Genomic DNA, 24,746 nt, shown 5'->3' with positions numbered 1-24,746 from the left:
GGGGATCCACATGGGCTTCCCACTCTCAGGAAGAATGTGAAGCCTACCACGTGAGCCCCTCACCACAGTGGGGTTGAAGATACAGGGATGAGTCTGCCTCCCATGTCCTCCTAGGGTTTCGCATAAAGGATGGTCAGGCTGTTTCTAGGGGGACTGATACTTCAATCCAGGGAAACAGGGTACATCTGGATGTACTTTCCACAGCACTAGTCCTGGGGGAGTGAGACTTTCTAAAATCATTTATTATAAGGACTAAGATTCAATAAATATCCCTGTGTATGATGATGGTGGCAATAGTGTTGATATCAGTGAGGAGGATGGTGAGACGGTGATGATGGTGATGATGATGGTGATGGTGGTGAGACAGTGATGATGGTGATGATGATGATGAGATAGTGATGATGGTGACAATGACGGTGGTGATGGTGGTAAGACGTGATGATGGTGAGACAGTGATTGATGATGGTGATGATGATGGTGAGACAGTGATGATGGTGATGATGATGGTGAGATAGTGATGATGGTGATGATAATGGTGGTGATGGTGGTGAGACAGTGATGATGGTGATGATGGTGAGACAGTGATGATGGTGAGATAGTGATGATGATGACGGTGATGAGATGGTGATGATGGTGATGATGGTGGTGATGATGGTGATGATGGTGAGATAGTGATGATGATGACGGTGATGAGATGGTGATGATGGTGATGATGCTGCTGATGGTGGTGATGGTGGTGATGATGGTGATGATGGTGAGACAGTGATGATGGTGAGATAGTGATGATGATGACGGTGATGAGATGGTGATGATGGTGGTGATGGTGGTGATGATGGTGATGATGGTGGTGATGATGGTGATGATGGTGGTAATGGTGGTGATGATGGTGAGACAGTGATGATGGTGATGATGATGGTGAGATGGTGATGATGGTGGTAATGGTGTGGCTTTGATGTTAATGACGGTGATGGTGGTGGTAGTGATGGTGAGGATGACTGTGATGTTTCTGATGGTGATGATAATGATGGTGATGATAGCGATGGGGATGGTGAGGTGGTAGTGACTATATTGGCAGTCACAATGGTGGTGATGATAGCGGTGATGGTGGGGGTGATGGTGGTTATTGACATTGATGGTGAGGGTGTCAGTGATAGTGATGTTGATGATGGTGACAGGCTGTTGGTGTTAACTGACAGTGACAGTACAAATGGTGGTGTACAGACTTTGGCATTTAAGATACTGATGCAAATCTTACTGAGTTCCCCAGAGGAAGGTTCATGGCAAGGGCAGCCCATTACTGCCTATGCTCTTGAAACAACCTTGTCCTCTGCAAGCCTCAGGTTCTATCCATGATCTGGCCTCTCTCTCTAATTTGGGCCCCGTGTCTCCCTCTGTGTCATCATACCACAGCTCAGATAAAGTTGTTGACATCTGAGCTCAAAAGGTTCTTGGCAGGGTTGGGGATTTAGCTCAGTGGTAGAGCGCTTGCCTAGGAAGCGCAAGGCCCTGGGTTCGGTCCCCAGCTCCGAAAAAAAAAGAAAAAAAAAAAAGGTTCTTTGCTTCCTGTTCGGTTACAGGAGAACACCAGCCTGAGACAAGCCCCTAATCATCAGAAATGGGGTGGGCAGCTCTATAGATTGGTACCCAGAGGCACCAGTCCGCTGCACCCAGCTCCTCCCAGGAGCACTCTTCTCTCAGAAGGTGGCAAGAAGCATAGCTGAGACCTTGCCCCATGCTCTGAGAGATACTGCTATACCTCTACTAGATTGGAAACAGAGGCACAAGCTCCATTCCTGTCCAATGAGCTGAGGATTGAAATCGCTGTCTTAGATAGAGCTCTGTGAGTAGCTCAGGCTGGCTGCTACCATAAGAGATCTGCCTGCCTCTGCTTCCTGAATGCAGAGATGAAAGGCATGTGCCAGCCCACCCGGCTTCTTTTCTTCCCTTTGTTGACGTGTACTTTAACTCTATAGCCCACACTAGTCTCACTCACTATTACAGTCCAGGCTGACCTAGAACCTGTGACTCTGTCTCAGCCCCCCCGAATGCCAGGCTTACAAGCATGAGCTCTCACAGCATTCCAAACTGCATTCTCCCCACTCTGCATCTTTGCTCCTGTGGGGACAGAAGCTGTGCCCACAAAGCCACTGCCATGAGCTGTACCATGTAGTCCATCTCCATCCCCACCCTGGATTGGGGGAAATCACACAGCGTGCCCAGGCTTGAAGCTGGCACAGAGCAGAGCCAAGGTGGTCCAGTCTGATGTCATTGGCACGTTATCACCACCCTCCCATGTGCAGGCCGAGGAGCAGCAGCATCTGTGTTCAGCCCTGCAGGAGGAGAGGGCTCACTGCTGTATGGAGAGACATGCGCAGGAGGGCCTGGCTGCGCTGGATACTTCCTGTCTGGGTGCCTGTCAGCTAATGTTGGAGTTGGCTCATTGTTCTCTCTGTGACCCAGTGCACATTGGGACACTCATAGTGTGATTTCCACAGCCAGGTACCTCTTGGAGACACAGGCAGGCACCCACAGTCCAGTTAAAGCATGAGGAGTCAGAAGAGAAATCTATTCCCAAACAATCATGTACCACAGTAGAAAGGGATGCTCATGACACAGTCATCGGCAGCCACCAGGGCTCTTACCAGCCAGACTTTGCCATTCTGACCTGAGGACCCTAGAAAGCTGGGATGAATAGCCCAGGACGGTCATGCTTGATGTCCAAATACTCGGGTGTCTGAAGAGAAACCAGCCTTACATAACGTTTGGGGATGATGAAGGGGAGGGACACGAAGGACACAGAGAAGGGACTGGGCAAAGAACAGGATCAAGTGAGGACAGCACCATGGGGCTCTGGGGAACACACTGAGGTAGCAGGTGTCATTTCCAAGACTCAGAGGCTGTTAAGAGCAGTAGGTAGCTGTAAGTTAGCGTAGGAATACACACAGAGCTTGAAGAGATAATCCGCCAGCATGTACAGCACCCCTTAACCAATGACGAGTCTGGGAGAAGCTGGAGGATGGCTCTGAGCTTGAGCTAGCTGTCAGAAAGCCTGGGCTCACTGGCCTCATGAGCTCTGTCTTTTCATCTGTGCAATGGGAATATTAAAACCTGCCCCAAAGGGTCTCCATGAAGACTGGCACAGGATACAGTGATAGGACCCCAAATCCCCCTCTCCTAACCTTGGATCTCAACTTTCCCAACAGATATAGCTCAGAGAAGCACTAATGTGCCTGCAAAAATCCAGTCCCAGAAACCCAGAGTTACTCACGGCTAAGCTCTGTACTTTCCAGGAAAAATGCTGTGGCGGCTAATCCTAGTTGTCAATTTGACGGGATCTAGAATCACCTAGTAGGAAAAGCTCTGGGCATGTCTGTGAGGGGAATTCCAGACTGGGTTATTGAAGCAAAAACCCACCCTACAAGTGGGAGAACCAATCCCAAACGTGGGAGGATCTCCCATTATTCCAAGGGCTGGGGTCCTAGACTGAATACAAAGGAGAACACTGAAACTCATCTCTCTCTCTCTCTCTCTCTCTCTCTCTCTCTCTCTCTCTCTCTCTCTCTCTCTCTCTCTCCCCTTTCTCTTCTCCCTTCTCTCTCCTCTTCTCTTTTTCTCTTTTTCTCTTTCTCTCCCTCTTCCTCTCCTCTCTCCTCTCCACCCCTCTCTTCCTGACTATGGATGCAGTGTCACCAGCTGCCTTATGATCTTGCACAACCCCTTCCTCTCCATGATGGGCTGTCCTTAAAGCTGTGAGCCACAATAAACTTGTCCCTTAAGCTATCTTTGTCAAGTATTTGTCACAGCAAAGAGAAAAATTACTAATCCAAGTTGCAACAGAGCTGGGGAGTGCCCAGTAGTGCCAGGAGAACTTCATTAAGTTGCCCTCAGCTACAGACCTTGGTGGTGAGACGGATGGTTCTGCCAGCGGAAGCTGGAACAAGTCTGTTTCCATGACAACAAGTCAGCACATTTGGAAAGCCAGTGTCCAGACTCTGGTGATGCAGAACTGTTGTGTCTGCCTATCTATCGGTGCAAGACAGGGTGGCTGTGGTAGCAGCAGCCTGCTCGGTGACCTGGTCCAAGCCATTTTAATCCCATCCAGCCCTAAAAAGGGCATCTCTTTTGAAAATGTGCAGTTCCCATTGGCCACCTAGCAATTAAGCATGCCAGAGGAATGCAGGCAGGCTGTGACCCAGGAACCTCAGAAGCTAATGTTAATGCAGCAGGCAGGCTGACAATGAAAATGTGCGGGGGCCAAGGGAAGTTGTCACGTAGCAGGTGAAGCCAGCTTGTTAGTTCCCAGACTCAGCAGGTACCCCTAAGCCTCTTGGTGCCATGGGGCATCCTCAGCTTAGCAGGTTTTACAGCATTCAAGATGGCGACCCAAAATGGCTCTGATGGGGCTCGTCCTAGGAACCTGCCTGCAGAGGCTAGCTCAGTCTTCTCCCCAAGTAGCCTGCCTAGTGCAGGGAATCACACTGCACTAGATACCTGTACCATGCCCTGTTATGGTTAGTAGTGATTATCAACTTGACAGAATCCAGAATCGCCTGGAAGGGAGCCTCGAGGAAGGAGGGTCTTAGTTTAGGTTGTTCTGTGGGTGTGTCTGGGGGGGACTATTGTGATTGGGTTAATGGAGGTGGGGATGCCCACCAGGAATGTGGGCACCACCATTTATTAGTCCTGGACTGAAGGCCAAGGGGAATGGAATACTGGTATCCAGTGCTCTCTGTTCCTTGGCTATGGATGGGATGTGACCAGTTGCCCCCAGCAACTGCTGTAGTGACCTCCCTATGATGGTGTGGACCGTGGAACTCTGAGTCCAGATAAGCCCTTTCTTCCCTAAGATGCTTTTGTCAAGGGTATTTTACCAACGCAATGAAAAAGGAAACCAAGGCAGACCTCAGCCAAGTTCCCTATCAGATTTCAATAGCAGGGACCTTGAAACCCAGAAGGGCAGAGCAAGCACTCACCTCCCAGTCCCCGGGGCCTTTCCTCACTCCCCAGCCAGCGGACAGTGAGTGCCTGACTTTGGAAGGGATTGGCATTAGGCTGGGTTAGAAGATTGCTGTAGGTCTGCTGAACAAGCAGAGGGCCCACCTTGCTCAGAGTGTCCCAGGTAGGACAATGAGACCAGGGATGCAAGACCCCGCCCTCTTCTGCCACCCAAGGTGTGGAGATCCACACGCTGTGTACGGTGAACTCCGCCTGTCTTGTGGTTCAGAAGTACTAGAACCAGAGCTGAATCAAGCTCCCAGCACAACCTATCCCAGCCAGAGCACCCGGGCTAAAGGACAAGGAGCTGGACCTGGCTGATATTTCTCCATCACCTGAAGCCTTCCAAGCACATCCCCCACCCCCACCCCCACCCTCCGCACCACACCATGAGCACCACACCAGAAGAAGTTTCTTAGTCACTAATGTGTATCTAGTTCCTCACTGCCTTGGGGTTCTCATTCTGGGTAAGGGTGGATGGGGTTACCTATTCCCGGGCTGTGTGAACCTCTGTGAATCACTGGGGTACTCTAAGCTCATCTCAGAAACCTCGGAAGCCTCCAGCGTGACCGGTACTACACAGTTTGATTTTGAATATGATTTTACGTGACTCTTATATTTTGAAACAGGGCCTCATGCAATCCAGGCTAGCCTCAAAGCTTCTATGTGACTTGATGATGACATTGGACTTTTGAACTTCCTGTCTCCAGGCTTGCACCACTGTGCCTCCTTTAGACCGTCCATATCCCAGGGCTTCATGCACGTTAGGCCCGCCCTCTACCAACTAAGTCTCATCCCAGTCCCTCTATGGAGAATCCCAAGCTCACTAGTTGCAAATGCAGGGACCCCGGTGAGAGAAACAGAGAACCCAAATAAAAGGAAAGAAACTCATGGACTGCTGGCCTCTGTTGAACCCTCACCCAAGTGCCTATAGATGATGGTACACCCATGGCTCTGCCCAGCACTGGACACTGTATGTCCCTTAGAAAAACAGAGCAGCAGGGAGAGACACTTAGGAAACTTCCAAAGGACAAGTCACAGCGTTCCAACTCCAGTGCGGAGTCTGAGCTGACCTTGTGGGATGTAGTCAGCTCCCGGGGGACACTGGTGACATCTCGCCTTCTAGTCAGCTCCCACTGTGAGCCCAAGTCAGGTAGGAGCCCTCAGCAGTGTGTGATTTGGACAGATCCAACTCTGCTCAGATGTGGGGGGATGGGTGGGGACAGGATCCAAATTCCCCACAAGAGCTCTGCGGATTCTGGAGCCCAAATGGCTCTATTCTTAGTGTCTGGGGATCCGAAATTAAACCGAAGAAAAGTGCCAGGTCCCTCTGCGCTTTTGAGAGCATTCCTGAATATAAAGTCCTAACCACAGTCCCACAGCCAGCAATGACACAGCACAGACGAGACAGTCGAGAAACAGCTGCTTATGCAACCTCAGGCCAGGTGTACTTAGGGGGTACTGGGACTGTATCCTCTTGCAGAGAGGGAGGATCCCCCATGACATCCTCCCACTGGGACAGGCGGGCCCCTGCAGATGGAGAACATGTTGGGGACAAAGGACTATAGAGCTATGCTGTCTGCGCTGTGTCTCTGTGCCCACAGCAATGCAGGAACCCAGACGTGCTGGGCAAGCCGGGCCCTGGAGACGGCTGCCTCTAAGACAGCGGGTGCTCTACAAGTGTGCCCTACAGAAGGGCTGGCATCACATCAAGACCACAACAGGATGTGCCCTCTGTGCCTCAGTGACTGAGCACCCAGGCTCCATCCTGAGCTATTCTAGGGGACATTCTGGAATATCTCTCCCCATGGCCACTCCCAGTTCCCCCAATCTACCTCAATCTACCCGAGTCCCAGGTCCCTCTGTGACTCAAGGACTTGCAGGTCAGGGATCATGACACTGCGCTCCAGAAGAGGCTGTGGGTTTTCAGGATGGAGAGCTCCTGACTCTTTGGGACAAAACTCTCATTCTCTTCTCATATGTTTCCCTTATACAGCTCCCTGTGCTACGAGCAGCAGCCACTCAAGGCCTTTGCACTCTATCTCTGTGGCCTATAACTACCATAGGTAGCATTTTAGCCTTTGCCCTGATGTTTCCTTGGAGGGACCCTGGGTTTTATTCTCCAAGTAACCTTCTGATCCAAGATGGCGGCACTGGAGATCCAGCTATTACAACCACATTATACAGTATCTGAAAGGAGAGAAATGGGGGGAAAGCAATGGAGACAGTCCCAGTCATCTTCCTGTTTTAAGGAGCTTCCAAAACCCTTTTTGATACTTTCCACTAAGGTCACAGGCTATGTCTACTGAGGAAACCCATCTTCACCTTAGACCTGGGATTCTGATGGTGTCAGATCCTCCTACTGTGCCTCTTCCCAACAGAGCCTCCTGGCCAGGGTTCCACTCACCATGAGGATGCGCCTGTAGCTGTCACGGTCGATGCCCCAGAGCTTGAGGTCCGTTTTGGCCTTCACAGTAGCCGCTCTGGGGGTGCCGTAGATGAGGGCCAGCTCCCCGAAGCTTCCCCCCTCACTGATGTTGGTCACCCACTCCCCGTTCACATATACCTTTGGAGAATAGGAGAGAAAGGTCAGTGGGACACATGGCTTGTAATAGCCGCTTCCTCTGTGGGGGAACCCACAACCATCCCCAGTGGAAAGGACAGGTGCTTTGCAAGGTTCTTGGACCACGTCGTACATACTCCTGTCCTGGAGGTAACCTTAGGTGGCGGGTGTGACCAGCTCCAAAGAGCATCAATCCCACCTCATCTCAGCCTACTCAGAGCCACAACTGGGCAGCACACAACACAGCACACAGCCATCAAAGAACTGGTCAGGATCAGAGGGCAAAGCACAGTGTGTCCCAGCTACCTCCTAGGCTGGTTACCCATCCAGTAAGCATCTCTCAGGCTCTCTGGACCTCAGTTTTTCCAACTCTACCCCAGTTAGTCACTCTCCAACTACACAGAGAAAGATCCAGATAAATATTCTCTCTCTTGCCTTTTCCATATACAAAATGCCTCTCTTCTCTGGCCATTCAGTGATCCGTCTGCTTGAGTATCCCTCTTGCCCCACCCCTGTGGGCACACACTGACTGTCCCCCTTCTCCTCTGGGCCTGTGCCACCAAGGCAAGCACCCAAGTCTTTTGGCTGTTGGCCTAGTTGAGCCCCCTGGCCAGGCACCACTACCAAGCTGCGCCGAGAAGGAGCCAGGACAAGATTCTCTTTCAGGCCGCGTGGACAACGCGCCCTGCACAGTGTGCACACTATGCATGGGCCTTGCGCGGCCCACACCCAGCCAGGGCACAGAATGGGCAGATTGTTCATTCTCAGCGCGATTATGCAGCTCGGTTACTATAAATTGACACAATGCATGCTTTATCCTATCCCACAGCGTCTCAATGAGCATACAGAACCGTTCCCACTGCTACAACGGGTGCGTATCCAGAGAATGGATTGTGATGAATCATGGAAGCGATTCTTATTGAAATCAATGTCTCATTATCCGGTGATAACTGAGGCACAGAGATTTCTGTCTGAAAGAGAACGCCTCGCAGGTGATGGTCGTAACGCCATGATGAAGTGAGCGAGACATGGAAGGAGACTGGCTAGCCACAAAGATGGGGGGAGGGGGGGTGGGTAGGGAGGACAGTAGTTCCCAAAGACAGAGCTCAGGGACCAGATGGGTGTGTGCACTCTTCCTACCTGGCCTGGTGGGTTCCCTAAACCCTAAAGGGATATGGGGCACAGGGAGGGGAAGAGAAGGGCACAGGTTGCCCTTAAAAACCTGCAAAGAGACTAGGCATGGTGTCATGCACCTGTCACCCCAGGCTGAGTCAGGAGGATGACAGGCTCCAGGCTAGTCTGGGCTATAGAGTGATGTCCTGTCTCAAAAAACCTAGAGCCAAAAAGATCCATGAAGAATCTGGAAGCAATGCCTACCAAATGCTGCGGGGAATGTAGCAGATTCAGACTTTAGATGTGAGCATACAGACCCCATAGCAAACCCCTAAGACCTCACTTCATTCCCGCAGCCCAGAGAGGGTAGAGCACAGCCTCCCCTCCTGACCTCCACCTTGCCTGCACTTGTGCAGAAACCTATGCACAGTTAACTTGCAGGTTGGAAACCCCACTAATCTGGACATGTAATTCAGTGAGTATGCCTACCCTTCCCCTCAGTGTCACCTTCAGTCTGTCACTCTGCTCCAGGGGCTCATCCAGCCTAGATGGGCTGTCATACCCATTTGATGCTGCCAGCATCGTTGTTTTTATGGTACTAGGAACTGAAGGCAAGGCCTTGCACCTCAGCCCCTCCCTGGAGGATTCTAGGTAGGGGCTCTACCACTGAGCCACGCCCCCAGCCCCTGGCTGGGGGATTCTAGGCAGGGGCTCTACCACTGAGCCACACCACAGCCCCTCACTGGGGGATTCTAGGCAGGGGCTCTACCACTGAGCCACACCCCAGCCCCTCACTGGGGGATTCTAGGCAGGGGCTCTCCCACTTAGCCACGCCCCCAGCCCCTCACTGGGGGATTCTAGGCAGGTGCTCTACCACTGAGCCACACCCCAGCCCCTCACTGGGGGATTCTAGGCAGGGGCTCTACCACTGAACCACGCCCCCATCTTCTCTCTGAAGTATTCTAAACAAATGCCTACCACTGAACTGTATCGCCAACCTCTCCCCATTTTGAGACAGAGTTTCTTTCCCTCTGTAATCTGTCTATGCTGTCTCCTAATTTGGTAAAATGTTCCCATTGCAGCCTCCAGAGACCTGGGATTCCAGGCATGCACTACCACCCAGGCATCTGGAACATTATTGAGTTGACTGTGACTTATTTGTTTCCTGACAAAGTTCTGAGGTAACATCTATTGCATCACAGGCATACCTGTTGTCTCAGCAGAAGTATGACTGAAAGCACAGCCCCAGAGGTCACTCTGTTCCCACCACACTTTTGGCCCCGTGTGTCATCTTGGGCGGAGTCATAAGTACAGATGCTTTTGGGGGTTGGGAGAGGTGTGTAGGACACTTGAGTCCCTGCTGGTGAGCCGCCAATGGGCTAGTTTCCTTACAGCATGGGGATCAAGAAAGTCCCACAGTAGCTACCCCAAGTGGGGGGGGGGAGGACTTAAAGCTCTCCCCTACCCAGAGCACTGAGCCTCTGGGGACACAATACCTCTGTGGCAGTAATACTTCCGCAACTTCACACACCACAGGAAGAGTGAGTATGGCTGCCCTGGGACATGACCAAGGGAAGAGGGACCCTGTGCAGTGACTACCCTCCCTGAGCCCAGAGCCTCAAGCCTAGGGGATCTCCCACAGTGTCAGAGGAAACCATTGTGTCCTCCAAGGCCACCCGGAGGACAAAGGGCCATCCTTCTGTGCACACTGGCCTCTGTCACAGCTCCCCCACCCAGCTGGTACGCAAAGGGGCTACTCTTGTTTGGTTCCATTTTTTTTGTTTTTTTCTTCCTTTAGGAGAAAAATGGTGGGAGGCCCCACTGAGTCATATTATGCCACACTAGGGACCAAGGGTCGTCCAGCTGAGCCCAGCATCTTCTACCCTGCCCTGCCTGCCTTCCTCCTTCCTGCCTGTCCCTGCTGAGCCTTGGTTCAGTGAGTGACTCAGGCACCTTCTCACCTCTAGGGACTCTGCAGTAGATGACAGATTCCTAACTGCAGAGGATCCTCCAAACAGCAGAGACACAGGCCACGGGCAAATACAGAGATAGACTGGTATGATGATCCATGCCTATGATCTTAGCCCCTGAAAAACTGAGTCTGGTGGATCGGGCTAGCCTAGGCTACAGAACAAGATTGTACAAAAAAGAAAAACCAAGGCTGAGATGGCTCAGATGATAAAGTGTTGGCCTTGAGCAATAATATGTGAAATTGAACCCCAAAATCCCTGTGAAACCTCTGGGCATAGTGGCCAGGGTCTGTAACCCTTATGCCAGGGCTCTGGAGTACAGATGGGCCAATTTTTGGGGCTCACTGGTTGACTATTCTACATGGATCAGTGAGTTCCAGGCAAGAAAGAGACTCTGTATTAACAAAGCAAGCGGACCGACAGGGTGACTCAATGGATAGGTACTTGCCACACAAGCCTGACGACTCAATGGGTTTGATCCTTGGATTCATGCAAAGGTGAAAGGACAGAATTGACTCTAAAAATCTGTCCTCTCACCTCCATATATGTGTGATATCAGAAGCAACCCCCCCATCACTCACTCACGTGCGCGCACACACGCATTCGCTCGCACGCACGTAGCCCCATACGATAAATAGAAGTAAACTTATAAAACAAAGTGGATGGTACTTGAGGAATGATGCCTGAGGTTGACCCTTAGCTTCCACGTGCATGTGCACACACGTGGACACACTGGAATTGCACACATGTGTATGGACATAGACACTAGGAAAAAGAAGAAAAAAAATTTTAAAAATCTGAATTTAGACTCCTAGCGTGCCATTGCTTCTCGGCCTTTTGGCTAAGATCAAGTGTAGACTCCTAGCGTGGCCTGGCCTCTGCATAATTTTAGAGGGCCGGAGGTAGCTAGAGGTGGTTAGATGGCAGAAGGTCCCCAGAATGGTAAAGTCCTGGTAGAGTCCCCAGAGATCACTGAATTTCTAGAACACCAAGACTCTAGGACCAGTGAACATCACCCTCCTGACACAGATGGACCAAGGTTGCCAGGAGCCCAGGGGTGCCCTGGACAGGGCACCTAGGGCACAGACAATTCTGCCACCCTTCTCAAGTACTTCAGTCAAGTGGGCAAGAGCTGGGCCTGGGACACACGAATGCCACCCTTGACCTATGCCCCCAGAGCACTCCTGGTTAGTCATCTGGCCAGTTAGGTTTCCTTTTGTCTATCCTGGGTGTGGCCCTCTCAGTCTTCCCTACCTCACATGCATTTCCAGATCCCCAGAAGGCAGGTCAGGTCAAGACTGTGCCCCAATATGAATCCCATAATTTCTCCAAAAAGAAAATGGAGTCCCAAGAGGTCTGCATGAGCCCAGCAATTCAAGAGATGCTGGAACCCTCAGCCTGTGTTACTCAGCCCCACTAGAACAGCACAGCATTTGGGGTACCTCAGGGTCAAACACCTTCAATTGCAGGCATATGCCCTGTCAGGCTATATCCAATACCCTGTGACCTCAAGTGGGGCCACCGAGGACCTCGGAGACCATGTGCTGTGTGGGTAAAATATGCTGGGGAGGCTCCAAGACCTTCAGAAAAATGGCACTCACAGCTCTGTCTTCAACAAATGGCTGACTGGAACATACCAGCACTTTGGAAAGCACATCTCCAGGAGACATTCACACATCCCTGTTCACTGAAGGGTAGCTTGCAAGAGCCCAGAAGGACGCGCATGAGGAAAATGTGCCACATGCTCCCAGTGGAATATTACTTAGCCTTAAACAGGACATTCTGACACCTGCTGTAGCATGAATGGGTGGGTCTGGAGGCCATTTTACTCAGTGACCAGCAGCCATAGGATAGATGCTGTGTAAAGTCAACATGAGACACCCCAGAAGAGTCAGATTATTTTTAGATCAAGAATCTATGAATTCAAGCCCCAGAGGTTTCAATGAAACCTCTGGGCATAGTGGCCAAGGTCTGTAACCCCCACACTGGGACCTAGGGAGTACAGATGGGCAAATCTTTAGGGGTCATTGTTGGCTATCCTATATGAATCAGTGGGTTCCAGGCTAGAAAGAGACTCTTTTAATTTCTTGTGTATGGGTGTTTTTGCCCACACGTGTATCTGTGCAGGTGGAAGAAGGGGTCAGATTCCCCTAGAACATTAGTTATAGACAGCTGAATGCTAGGAATCAAACCTAGGTTCTCTGGAAGATATCCCGTGCTCTTTAACCACTGAGCCATCTCTCCACCCCAGGAGTCAGACTTGTAGGGATAGGAAGTAGGAAGAGGGGAGTCAGGGGCTGGGGTGGGGCTGTGGAGTGACTCGGCAGTGCAGACAGGAGGAGGGTTGGGAAGACAGGTCAGTGGGTAATGGCTCACTGTGGAAATGTGAGGACTCGAGTTCAGCTGGCAGAAGCCATGTTTTTAAAGGTCTGTCTGTCTGCCTGTCTGCCCGTCTGCCTTCCTGCCTCTCTCTCTCTCTCTCTCTCTCTCTCTCTCTCTCTCTCTCTCTCTCATACACACACACATACACACACACACACACACACACACACACACACGCACGCACGCGCACACACACACAAAACTAAACAAAACAACAAAATAAAAATGACAAAAAAAAGACCCCAGGTGGACGTTGACTAATAAAGACACGGGAGGTTAAGCGCTGCCATCCAAGGGCATGTGCTCTCCTCCACCCCTCCCCCACACTCACAGAGGAAAAAGTTCTGGGGACCGGACGGTGACAGCTGCAACTGCTGATATCATAGTTAATCTCATGCTTCAAGCGCTTTAACAATTTAAACAGATGTGCTCACCTAGAAACTCTGACAAACTGAACAGTCCCCAACCCAACAGCCAGACAAGATAGAGAAGCCCAGCTCCCGGGTGCACACAGTGCTGCCAGGGAGGGAAGCAGGACGAGCTTCTTCTGAAACAGGAGGAATCCAGCCGACCTAAAGCTCACGGGGACAGAGTTAACAGGCAGGGATGGGGGGGCACCCCCAAAACAAGAAGTCTAGGGACAACTAGGAAAGACCCCAGACCCCATTCCCAACCTTGTATGCCTGCAATTGGGTGTCCTGTTCAGCAGAAATGCTGTATCCTATGAGTAAAAATAAATTTGGAAAATACTTTCCTACTAGAAAACTGAATTCTAGTTCTTGGCAAATATATACCCACGGCCTAGCGTTTACAAAGTCTCTGTGGAAAGCTGGGATTTTTAACCAAGACGGAACTTTGGGCCTTTGGGCCTCCTCCTGCTAGTGAGAGAACTGTATTCCTCCTGGAAGGGTGCTCCGGAAAACCTAGTAGGCTGGCCTGTCTGGAGGGAGGGGTGCAGACCCTGCCTGGAAAGGTAAAGCTAGTAATATTCCAAGCTTGCAGAGAGTAAGCGCAGGGATTATAGTAATATAGGCCCCATAACTCAGCCGAGACTGACACGCCGGCTTCTCCCCCCAGCCCCCAGCTGCTTTCTGCTTTAAATGGGCCTTCCTTCAGGGCCCCCATGTGTTTACCCTGCATCTCCCACATCACGGTCCAGATTCTTCTGTGCCCATCCCTGTGGGTGCTCCCTGCCGCCCACCATTACCACTGGAAAGTCTGAGACGTGGATGGAGGTGTCAGGGACTTTTTCATCGTGCTGTAGGGAGGTGAGGCCGGACGTGCCCACTCGTGGGTCCAGTCTTTGCACCACCCGAAGCCTCTGCATCTTAAACTCGAGGCTTTAGCCAGGAAGCGGCATCCACCCACGATGCCCAGACATCCTGGTTTGGCCAGCCGGCATCCAGCAAGGGCCTCTAAGCCGCCTTTGAACCTGAACCTCCCGACTGGGGAGGGAGGTGGGCTAGATCTGTCGAGACAATATATTTGAGGAACCTTTTTTTTTTTTTTTTTGTGAAGGTGAGCTCACTTTTTCCTTTACAAAATTGCCTCCACATGTCCCCAGGTTGGTGGGTGGCCAGCTAGTGCTCTGACCATCATTACAAGACAGTGAGGCCAACCAGAGGCTGGGGAAACCTCAAGCCAGGCTCCCACCGTGGCCCCTTATTGTCTCATTGGAGCTTAGAAGGTATGTGTCGGGGAGGCTTGCTCTGAAAAGGATGGTATGAAGGTGTGTGGGATCCTGCCAGTCCTATCTACCCCTCTCCACATTCAAGGGGGTCACAGATCTATATCTGGGGTGGGGCCAGTATCATCAATTAATATGACTTTCACTTTTGTAGGATTCTGGGGGCTGTGAGGTAAAGGCTGGCTTCTGGAAGTTGACGGAATAGCACAGGCTTAAACGGAGTGCACTGTGACATCCAGGGAAGTGACTCCCTGCTCCTTAGTCATACCTGGGGTCTTCCACAGCAAGTGGTTCAGGGGCCTCCAGGGACAACCACAGACTTAGCAAGCCAGGGACACAAGATGGCCACATGCCCTCAGATACACTGGAGCTAACCTGAGGAGGGAGGTACCTACTGCAATTGGGGTAGACGATGGGTGACGATGGGTGTGGGTATGGAGGGCTTCCTTGAGGATGAAAGGCTGCCTAGAACAGGCAGGTGGTGGGCCTGCCAGTATATAATAGGAAGGCTGCTCTGTGGGAGAATCCCTGTGCAGCCCTCTGGCCGCTGTGTACTCCATGCTCACTCCTCTGGGACAAAGCCCACCACAGCTAAGGCAGCCCAGGGTGGAAAGGACCAGAGAGAGCCTCCTTGCACAGTCTGCACAAGGTTCTGATTCACCTACAGCCTTCCCGGACATTCAGGGACTCCATAACCTTGAGGACAGCCAGCACTTTTCTTATGTCCACTTATTTGGGGACGTCCGTCAAAGAATGTGTGACCCACAATCCCCCTGGGGTCTTCCCAACCTTGTTATGAGATGGAACTGAAAGATTCTAGGTGACTTTGGCAAGCACAAAGGAGGCCACATTTAGACTTGGATACCTGGCTCAGTAGAGTTTGTTTAGCATTCATGAAGCCTGGGGAGGGGTCCCCCACCCCCGGCACCACATAAATCAGATATGACCACACAGCTCTGTAATCCCAGCACTTAGGAGATGGAGACAGGAGGATAAATTCAAGGATATTCTTCAACACCTGAAGAGTGTGGGTTCAGGCTGGAAAAAAAAGGGAGAAAATGGAGGAGGAGGAAGAAGAGGAAGAGGAGAAGGAGGGAAGGAGAGGGCAGCCTCATGTTCCAAAGAAAGGATGGGCCTAGATCCGAAGCCACACAGGCTCCAAAGCCACACAGGCTCCCAGGGGGTGGGGGGTTGGAGGTGGGGGTCTTCTGCTGTCACTAAGGTCAGCATTTATCAGTGCTCCACTGCAGACAGAGGAACAGGGCCTGGAGGGTATTGAAGAATGAATAAGAGTTTGGAAGGCAGAGCAAAAGCTAAGAGTAGGGGTTGGGGATTTAGCTCAGTGGTAGAGCGCTTGCCTAGTAACCTCAAGGCCCTGGGTTCGGTCCCCAGCTCCGGGGGGGGGGGGGGGGGGGGGGAAGCTAAGAGTAGAGAAGTCTGGGGAAAGCCAAGGCCCTGAGGTGGGAGCTGCTGTTTACTAATTTCCTGTTAATTGTCATCCATCCCATGAAGTCACCACACCGACCCCAGGGCAGGTCCACTGGTGAATATTTCTAGGGTTACTATGGTAGCAGGCAATGCCCCCAGAGAGCAAGAGCTAACACATGCTGTGGAAGGAGGAGACAGAGCAGTGGGTGGTAGCCTTAGGGCCAGGAGTGGGCAATAACCTGGGGTCAGGGCTTGGGAGAGGAGCTATGGGTGCAAACTATGGGGGAGGGGGGTTGATAGAGTGCTTGCCTGGCATGCAGGAAATCCCAGATTCCACCCCCAGCATCATATAAAACAATGCTTGTCATCTCAGGTCGCAGGAGGATTGAAAGGTAAGGATCATCCTTGGCTACATAAGTTTAGGCCAACCTGAGCTACATGAGACCCTCGTTTATTTATTTGTTTGTTTATCTACTTATCTATTTGTTTGTTTATTTACTTATGTATTTATTTATTTAACTTTATTTTAGGATTTCTCTGTGTAGGCCTGACTGGAACTCACTCTGTAGACCAGACTGACCTTGAACTCAGAGATCTTGCCTGCCTTTGCCTCCCCATGGGGTTTACAGATGCAAACCCCATCTTTAAAAACAAAAATCAAACAACAAAAACCCAAAAGAACGATTAAACTGAAAATTAGAAATTAGTCCCAGCAATCTCAACCCATCAAAGCAACTTTGAACAGAGACAGGGTTCTTGGGACCCACTTAGACGAGCTGCTAGGGGCCAAGGCCTCCTCCGCTCCCTACCAAACCTGGCCTGGGGTAGGCCAGGAACCAAGCTGCTTTCTGAGCTGGGTTTTTCATGGATGTTTGTTTTATTTGACCTAGCACATGGTCACAGCAGAGCCTAACTAACATCAGAAGCACTTTTTAATCATCTGCCTCACACTTCCTCTGAGTGAGTAGCCCAAGGGATCACTACCTCCCAACTCAGTTTCCTTGTTTGGGGAGATAGGATGCCCTCCCTCCCCTGAGACCCAGACCAGGGGTTGAGCTGTCAGATTCACCAGGTCAACTTTGCGTGTGCCCCACTCGGGACGCCGGGGTGACTCATTTCCTATGTGGTGGCTCCGGAAGCAGGTGGGCCAGTGTGGTTCCCAGAAATGCATTGTGGGACAAAGTTGGGCTGCTGGGGAAATCAGAAAAGGATTTTCCCAGAAATAGCCGGCTGGACATAGGCTCAGGAGCAGAGGCCAGGCCCAAAATAGCTCGCCTAACCCCGGGGCACCAGGCAGGGTGTGGCCTGGACACCTCAGAGGTGAGGAGGGCACAGCAAGTCCCCCGGGGCAGGTGGGGCACAAACTATGGCTAATTAGAAGCTGAGGCTAAGCTGAGGCTAAGCTGAGCCACAGCCCAGCAACAACCCTGGGGCTGGCTTAGGAATTGACCCGCAATGCTAAGGGCCCTGAAATGTTCTGGGGCTACTCTGTCCATGTCCTCTGTTCTGTCTGGGGACAGACCTTAAAGAAATGGATGACAGAAATAGCTCCCAAATAAGCAGGGCAAGGCATGTGGTACACCTGCTGACACCCACCCTGAAGAGCTAACACAGAGTATGACACTAAAGGGAGAAACAGAGGAAGTGATGGGACACCCATCAGGACGATACCAGCCCAGTCCCAGTGGCAGCCCAACAGCAGGTCAGACTCCCAGAGGCAAGAGGAGGCCCCAGACTGATTCAGAGAGAGACTATGAGTGTCATCCCACTGCTTGGGAGGATGATGTAAGAAAACTACCATGAGCTTGAAGGTAGCCTGGGCTACGAAGGGAGACCCTATGTCAAAAGAGACAAAGCCATAGGGGATTTGGATAGGAAGCAAAACCCTCAGCTAGGGAAACATGTTTTGACAGTGAGAGCCAGACATAGGGACATTAGTGCCATTTGAATCAGAGGACACTGGGGGCTTGGCCAGGGGTAGTCATGGAGCTGAAAGCACCAGGTGGGGTCTCTAGAGAGGATACTTCCAACATTATAGTGATTGACAGAGTGGGGGTGGGAAGGGGATGCTCTATAAACATGTGAGCCCTCTGTCCTGACGGTCCCTTGATGAAGCTTGGGTGCATGCTGGCACAAATGCTGGCTGTCACCCCATGTCACATCAGTACCTCTAGGGTCTACAAACATGGAAGCTACTGCCCATGTGGCAATCACGAACACCCACTCTAAGTCTACAGCGTTTGCAGGCAGGACCTAGCCAAAGAGAACACCTTAGGCTGCTTTTCATGCAGAACCCCTGAGAAAGCAACAAAGAACCCTACTGGGCCTGCATACACAGCTCTCCTTCTAAACTGGGCTTTCATAGTCTTATGCTATCATTTAGACAAAATGTTCTTGAATAAAACAATTGAAATAAGGCTGGGGGCTCAGTGTGGCTCAGCATTAAAGTTCCTGCCTAGAATCCCCCAGTGAGGGGCTGGGGGCGTGGCTCAGTGGTAGAGCCCCTGCCTAGAATCCCCCAGTGAGGGGCTGGGGTGTGGCTCAGTGGTAGAGCCCCTGCCTAGAATCCCCCAGTGAGGGGCTAGGGTGTGACTCAGTGGTAGAGGCCCTGCCTAGAATCCTCCAGTGAGGGGCTGGTGTTTACTGAGGGAACACCCACCTAAGTGCTAAAAGCCCTGAGTTCCATCCCTAGCCCCATAAACAAACAAACAAAAAGACATTAGGAATCTATTCAGAAAGAAATGTTGTCAGTTTGCATTCGTGAGACCTGGTGCTAAGCTGTGTAAAGTCTTCAAGCCAAGCATGCAGAGAGGACCTGTTGTTCAAAAACCATGATGGGGAGACACTCACGTCTACTTCTCCTTGGTCAATCACGTAGAAATTATCCCCTTCGTTCCCTACAACAAAACAAAGAGACCGCAGATGTAAAATGTGAAATGAAATGGGTTAGAGAGTCTTGGTTATCTGGCAAAGGACCCTTGTAACTATGTGTGCCGAGTAATACCTGCCCTAGGTGCCAGTTCCTGGGCATGGAGCACCGCAGCCATTCTCATGCTGGAAGTGAATCCAGGGTCTCTGGCACACAAGGCAAAGGCTCTATCTACATAGGGGCCGTACGCTCAGCACCCTCTTCGCTCATTAAGTTCTTCCAGCTGGTCTTGAACTCAAAATCCACCTCCCCTGCTTCTTGGGTTGCTGGGATAACAGATTAATGTTACCTCTTGTGCTGTGTTTCATTAGTTTCTTTTCTCCTCTCTCCTCCTCCTCTCCCTGCCTGCCTTCCCCTTCCCCCGTTTGTTCTGAGGCAGAGAGGGTCTCTTGCTATGTAGTCTAGGTGGCCATGGCTGGGTTGGAACTCACTGTGTAGGCTAGGCTGGCCTCAAACTCAGGAAAGTTTCCCTAATCTCTCTCTATCTCTCTCTCTCTCTCTCTCTCTCTCTCTCTCTCTCTCTCTCTCTCTCTCTCTCTCCCTCTCCCTCTCTCTCTCTCCCTCTCCCTCTCCCTCTCTCCTTCTCTTCCTCCCTCTCTTTCTCTCTATCTCCTCTCTCCTCTCCTCTCCCTCCCTCCTTCCCACCCCCCTCTCTGTGAAGAGTCTCACACTCTAGCCCAGACTGGCCTTGAGCTCAAGACAATCCACCCGTCTCAGCCTCTCGAGTACCCATCACCCCTGGCAGTTTCTTAAGTGGGTCAGGACCGATGACAAGCATCCGGATGGAGTTGGGAACATACCTTGCTGTATGACTGTTTCCCCATCGATGTGGGTGACAGGAAACATGGCATCGAATATGTCACTAAAAGACAAACACAGAGAAGAGCTGTAGCAGGCGCCAGTCCAAGTCAACCTGCTTCCCACAACATATACCCAGTCCCGTCCATTCGCAACCTCTTAGCCTCTCAGGATTCAGTCTGCAGGCCTTGGGGAAAAGATCCCCTCCAAGTTAAAAGAGGAATTGAGGCCTTCACCAGTCGTGCTCTGAAGAGCCACATGGGCACTCTGTACACAGCCAACAGGCACATCCTGCTTGTTTGACTTTCTTGTCTGTTTGTTTTGCTTTCTCGAGACAGTGTGTCACGTAGCCCAGCTGGCCTCAAACTATGTAGCTGAGAATGACCTTAACTTCTGACCCTCCTGCCTCCACCTCTCCAGTGCTGAGATTATAGCCACTGCCCTGGGTTTATGGGGTGCAAGAGATTCAACCCAGGGCTTGCTGAATCCTAAGCTAGCACTCTATCAGTTGAGTCACATCCCCAGGCCCTGCCTGGCTTCTTACAAGAAAGGAATGACTTTAATGGGTACTGTTTTTACAATCCGGTTGGGAGAATAAGTCACAGTCGGTTATGAGCACTTCTCATGCCAATAAACACAATTTGTTTGGGACGTGGCCATCAAACCTGATTATGTGGATTTTTCTGGCTTCTCCCCTCCCTCTTTTTTTCCCCTTCTGAAGGAAAATATTTACAGTCATAGGAGTGTTCATAGTTCTCTCCCCAGCAGGACTGGGGATGTAGCTTAATGGTAGAGCACTTGCCTAACATGTGAGAAGCCCTAGGTTTAATTCCCAAGTAGTCCAAAAATGTAAAGAAGTGAGATATCAGTCAGCACCCAGATTTGCAGGACAGAGGTGGGCTAGGATATGTGGACCCCCAAAGCTTCCAAAGTTGGGGAACCCAAAGTGATCTCTATGCCAACCCTCAGGCCTGGTGGCTTCATCTTCTAAATGTAGGTGTGAAATAGGCTGTTGGACAGAAGCCAAGGGGAGTGAGGAGGGCTGGCCTATTAGAGTCACCAGAAATAGTAGGGACATGCAACATGGCCACATTTGTCCCAGATGTGCCATCTCACCAGCACACTCATTAGAACACAGTCCAAAATGCCCATCCATTCTCCTGAAACGTAGCAGCCACCATCAGAGACCTACCTGTCTCTGGGGCTCCTGGCTCCCCAGGACAGGAGGCTGTGATGCTAGAGGTTAAAGTCCAAGTATAGAACCCCCAGTCAGGGGGTGTTCGTGCCTGGAAACATGGGGTGCTTGCCTGTCTGGCCTGAATGCTTAAAACGGAGTAGACAGAGATTGACAAATCAGGCAAGCCTCCGAAGAACTCAAGGGCCCTCTCTGGCTGGAGAACACACAAAGCTATCTGGGAAGAAAACACAAAATAAAAAAAATCCAGATTGTTCTGCGCTCTGGGTCCAACCTTCAGAGAATATGAATAATTCTTTACAAGACCTGTGGGAGATCAGCCTGGTCAACATCCCATCATGGAGAAAGGAAAAACACTAGGCCACGCCCCTTGCTGAGGATTCTTAGTTAATGGTTGCTGGGGGAGGGGCTAATGAGGCCCCAACCCCTTCCTGAGGATTGATACAGTGTATAGTCGCTGGGAGAGGGCTCGTGAAGCCCCACCCCTCCCCGAGGCTTTAAAGATAGTTACTGGTTGATAGGAGAAGATTTTCATTGGTGGTTTAGCCACTGGTAAGTTGCCCATACTCCTGTGGATGAACCCTCAGCCATGCTCCCGTAAGAATAGGGTTCTATGACACGAATCAGTCACCAAAGTCATAAAAGACAACTGAAATAGGAAAGTCCGCAAAAGAAAAGTCAGCTGTCGTGGAGGGGGGACCAGAGAAGGTGAGGGGGGGTAAAGAAGACCCATCCTCTCTCTATTCGAACGGGCTTCTCAGAGCTCTGATATCCTGGTTCTTAGTTTTCTGTGCTCGCTGGGAGGAAGGCAGTCACATGGGGGAGGTGTGGGCAGGTCTCGGGCCAGCTCTGGATGGCTGTCTTCTGACAAGGGTATTTCTTGGCCGTAATATCTCTAGCATCTGCAGGAACTATCCCAGCCTGGCTGCATCTCCTCAAAACCACAGAACAAGGGTCTGAGAAAGAGCAGGTCTTTAAGAAATGACCTTTTTGTTCCTTCCTCCCATGCTAAAATAATAACCCTCAGCTCTCATAATGGTGGTGGTGGTGTGTGTGTGTGTGTGTGTGTGTGTGTGTGTGTGTGTGCGCGCGCGCTCGCGCGCACATGTCTGTGAGTACATGTGGAGGCAAAGGGTGATAGTCTATTTCTAAGTCACTTTCTGATATGTGTAAATGTATTGTGGTGTGATGTGTACAGTATAGACACATGTATGTGTGGGTCTGCACACAGGTACCTTTGCACATATGTGGAGACCAGGGGATAGACGGTGTCCTGCTCTCTCCCTCTGCTTTACGCCTTGTCTGCCACCATAGCACTGAGGTTATAGGCACTGTGCAGTCATGCTGAGCTTGTTCTGAGGATGCCAGGGATTCGAACTCAGATCTTCCTGCTGACCCAGCAAGGAGTCTTACCCACAGAGCCTCACTCCACCTTGGTTTTTGAGACTAGATCTCTCTCTCACTGAACCTAGATCCTGGCCAGTAAGCTCCAAATATCTTCCTGTCTCTGCCTCTCTGGGGCTGAGATTACAAGGACATGGTACTGCCCTTGGGTTTGGGAGTTAGGGCTCAGGTCTCCACACTTGTCCAACAAGCATGTTCCCTACTGAGCCATCTCTCCAAGGGGTGTGTGTGTGTGTGTGTGTGTGTGTGTGTGTGTGTGTGTGTGTGTGTGTGTAAGAAATGAAACAGATCCTGTGTACTTCTCGCCTGCCCACCCTGTGCCACCACCCTGGCTTCAGACACTCTTTTCAGAGATGTTATTGGGTCTGGAAGATGCAGGTCCACCTTCCTGATCTTAAGAGACTGATGTGCTGCCCTAGGTTGTCACTCCCTGCCTGAGCATTCCCACAGGAGGCCTGCTACTGTCTTGTGCATCTCTGTTCTCTCTCTTATCTAGGTGAAAATGCACCAATCTGGCAACTTTCTTTGGCCTTATTCTGTAGCCCAGGCTAGCCCTGAACTCATAATGCTCCTCCCACCTCAGCCTCCTAGAGCTGAGATTACAGGTGTGAGCAAGCTGGGGCAGCTTCCGGTGACTTTGTTTGTGGTCCTAGCCTCCCTTCTTTCATCCCTCCCTGCCCTGAGGACTTTCCAGATATTCCCATGTTTATGCAATTACAGAGTGGACCACAATGAACATTCCAGAGCTCCCCAGATGAGGGCAGATAAATACGATCGCATCTCCCTATTGTATGGGCTTGCTTCCACTTGCACTTTTGCCTGGCTTGGCCAAGGTGTTTTCTGGGCAAACAGTCCCCAAACTGAGGGGTCTGGCTCTCAATGTCAGTCACAAATGTTTGCACTCACCAAAGTAGGCTTACTGGGCACAGCCTTCTGTGGGACATTATTGAAGGGCCCCACATATATCTGCAAGCACAACAGTCATTCCCCCCTCCCGCCCCCCAGGCTTAGCTGCGCGGCCATCACAGAAACAAACTGGGGACATGGAGTCGCCAAAAATGCCACCTGAGGAGCCAGGCTGGGTCTCACTTACCACAGAGGCTTAGAAGGCAGGTTTCCTTCTGAGAAACCTGACACCCCTTGAGAAGATTCAACAAGCCCAGGTCCTTGGCTCTACCCACTCCTCCTGCCTCCTTCCAACTCCAGACAAACCTAATCCCTCCCCCTCCCTCTCTTAGCACTTAATGGCATTAAAAGGCACTGGACTCCTCAGCCTCTAAGAAGAAAAACAGTTTTTCACACTGATCCGGAAGTCACCTCCAGAGGGTTCAACTGAAGCCACAGGCAGAAATCATAAACAGCCTCCCATTTGGAAACCTGATCAATCCACCCTCTCTTTCGACAATGCTGGCCGCTCACAATGCGGCAGTGGCTGGGATGGGCTCTGGGGTGGCCATTGGTCAAGCGAACAGGGAAGACAATGCTGGCTGCTCACAATGCGGCAGTGGCTGGGATGGGCTCTGGGGTGGCCATTGGTCAAGCGAACAGGGAAGACAAGCCCATGAGATCACCACCAAAGGCACTGAGAGCCTGGCACTGCCCTGAATCTTTTTGGCCACCTGTCCTCACAGAGTTGGGAGTGGTAATGAACTCTGTTTCCACTTAGGTAAGCTGGGGGCTCTCCCCTGGCCTCCCCTGTGGCCAAGAGGACAAACCTTTTGAGAGCCTTTACTTAGGCCATTGGTCCTCACCAATGTCTCTTCCTCCTCCAGCACCTCAGCTCTGGTGCTTTCTCAGTCTCCGTGGACAAGGGATGGAGAGGATGGACAGACAAATAGGGACAGGCCAGGTTGGATGGGGGGATGAATGGATGGAAGGCCAATTGAATGAAAGGGTGGGTAGATGGGTAGATGGCAAAGGATGAAAGAATGAATGGATTGATGAGTGGATGGGTGTGTGGACAGGTGATGGGAGAAAGGGTGAATAGACAGACATACAGATAAATGAACACGCTGAGTGGACAGGGGGGCGAGCAGACGGATGGGTTCGTGGATGGATGGGGTGGGCCTGGTGCAGCCTTTCTCGATATACACACAAAAAAGGAAAAGCTGTGGTATTGTTTGCCTTGGGCCCGTTACCTCCACATTAGGAAGTCCTGTGATTCAAGGACATGGAAAGGTGTCCAGTGATTGATACAGGGACACTCCTTAGACAGGAGCCCACAGTGCAGAGTCTGGTGTACTGAAAATTATGGTCCTGGGCCAAGCGTGGTGACACACACC

The 24,746-nt window shown here is 51.2% G+C and overlaps 1 protein-coding gene across 5 annotated transcripts in view; it reads right to left on the bottom strand.

Annotated features, from left to right (window-relative positions):
- The window catches only part of Prkar1b (protein kinase cAMP-dependent type I regulatory subunit beta), a 133,721-nt gene that overhangs the window by 26,673 nt on the left and 82,302 nt on the right, over positions 1-24,746 (bottom strand). For all 5 annotated transcript variants that reach the window (XM_087577793.1, XM_087577794.1, XM_087577792.1 and 2 more), the window contains 3 exon segments: positions 19,868-19,929; positions 18,989-19,035; positions 7,403-7,561 (listed from right to left, as the gene is read on the bottom strand). In XM_087577793.1, coding sequence (XP_087433919.1) covers positions 7,403-7,561; positions 18,989-19,035; positions 19,868-19,929 — 268 coding nt within the window.

Source organism: Rattus norvegicus, chromosome 12, assembly GCF_021556685.1.
Source record: "Rattus norvegicus strain SHRSP/BbbUtx chromosome 12, alternate assembly SHRSP_T2T, whole genome shotgun sequence".
Taxonomy (NCBI): Eukaryota; Metazoa; Chordata; class Mammalia; order Rodentia; family Muridae; genus Rattus; species Rattus norvegicus.
The sequence above is the reverse complement of the archived record's forward strand: the minus strand, read 5'-3'. Positions and strand labels throughout refer to the sequence as shown.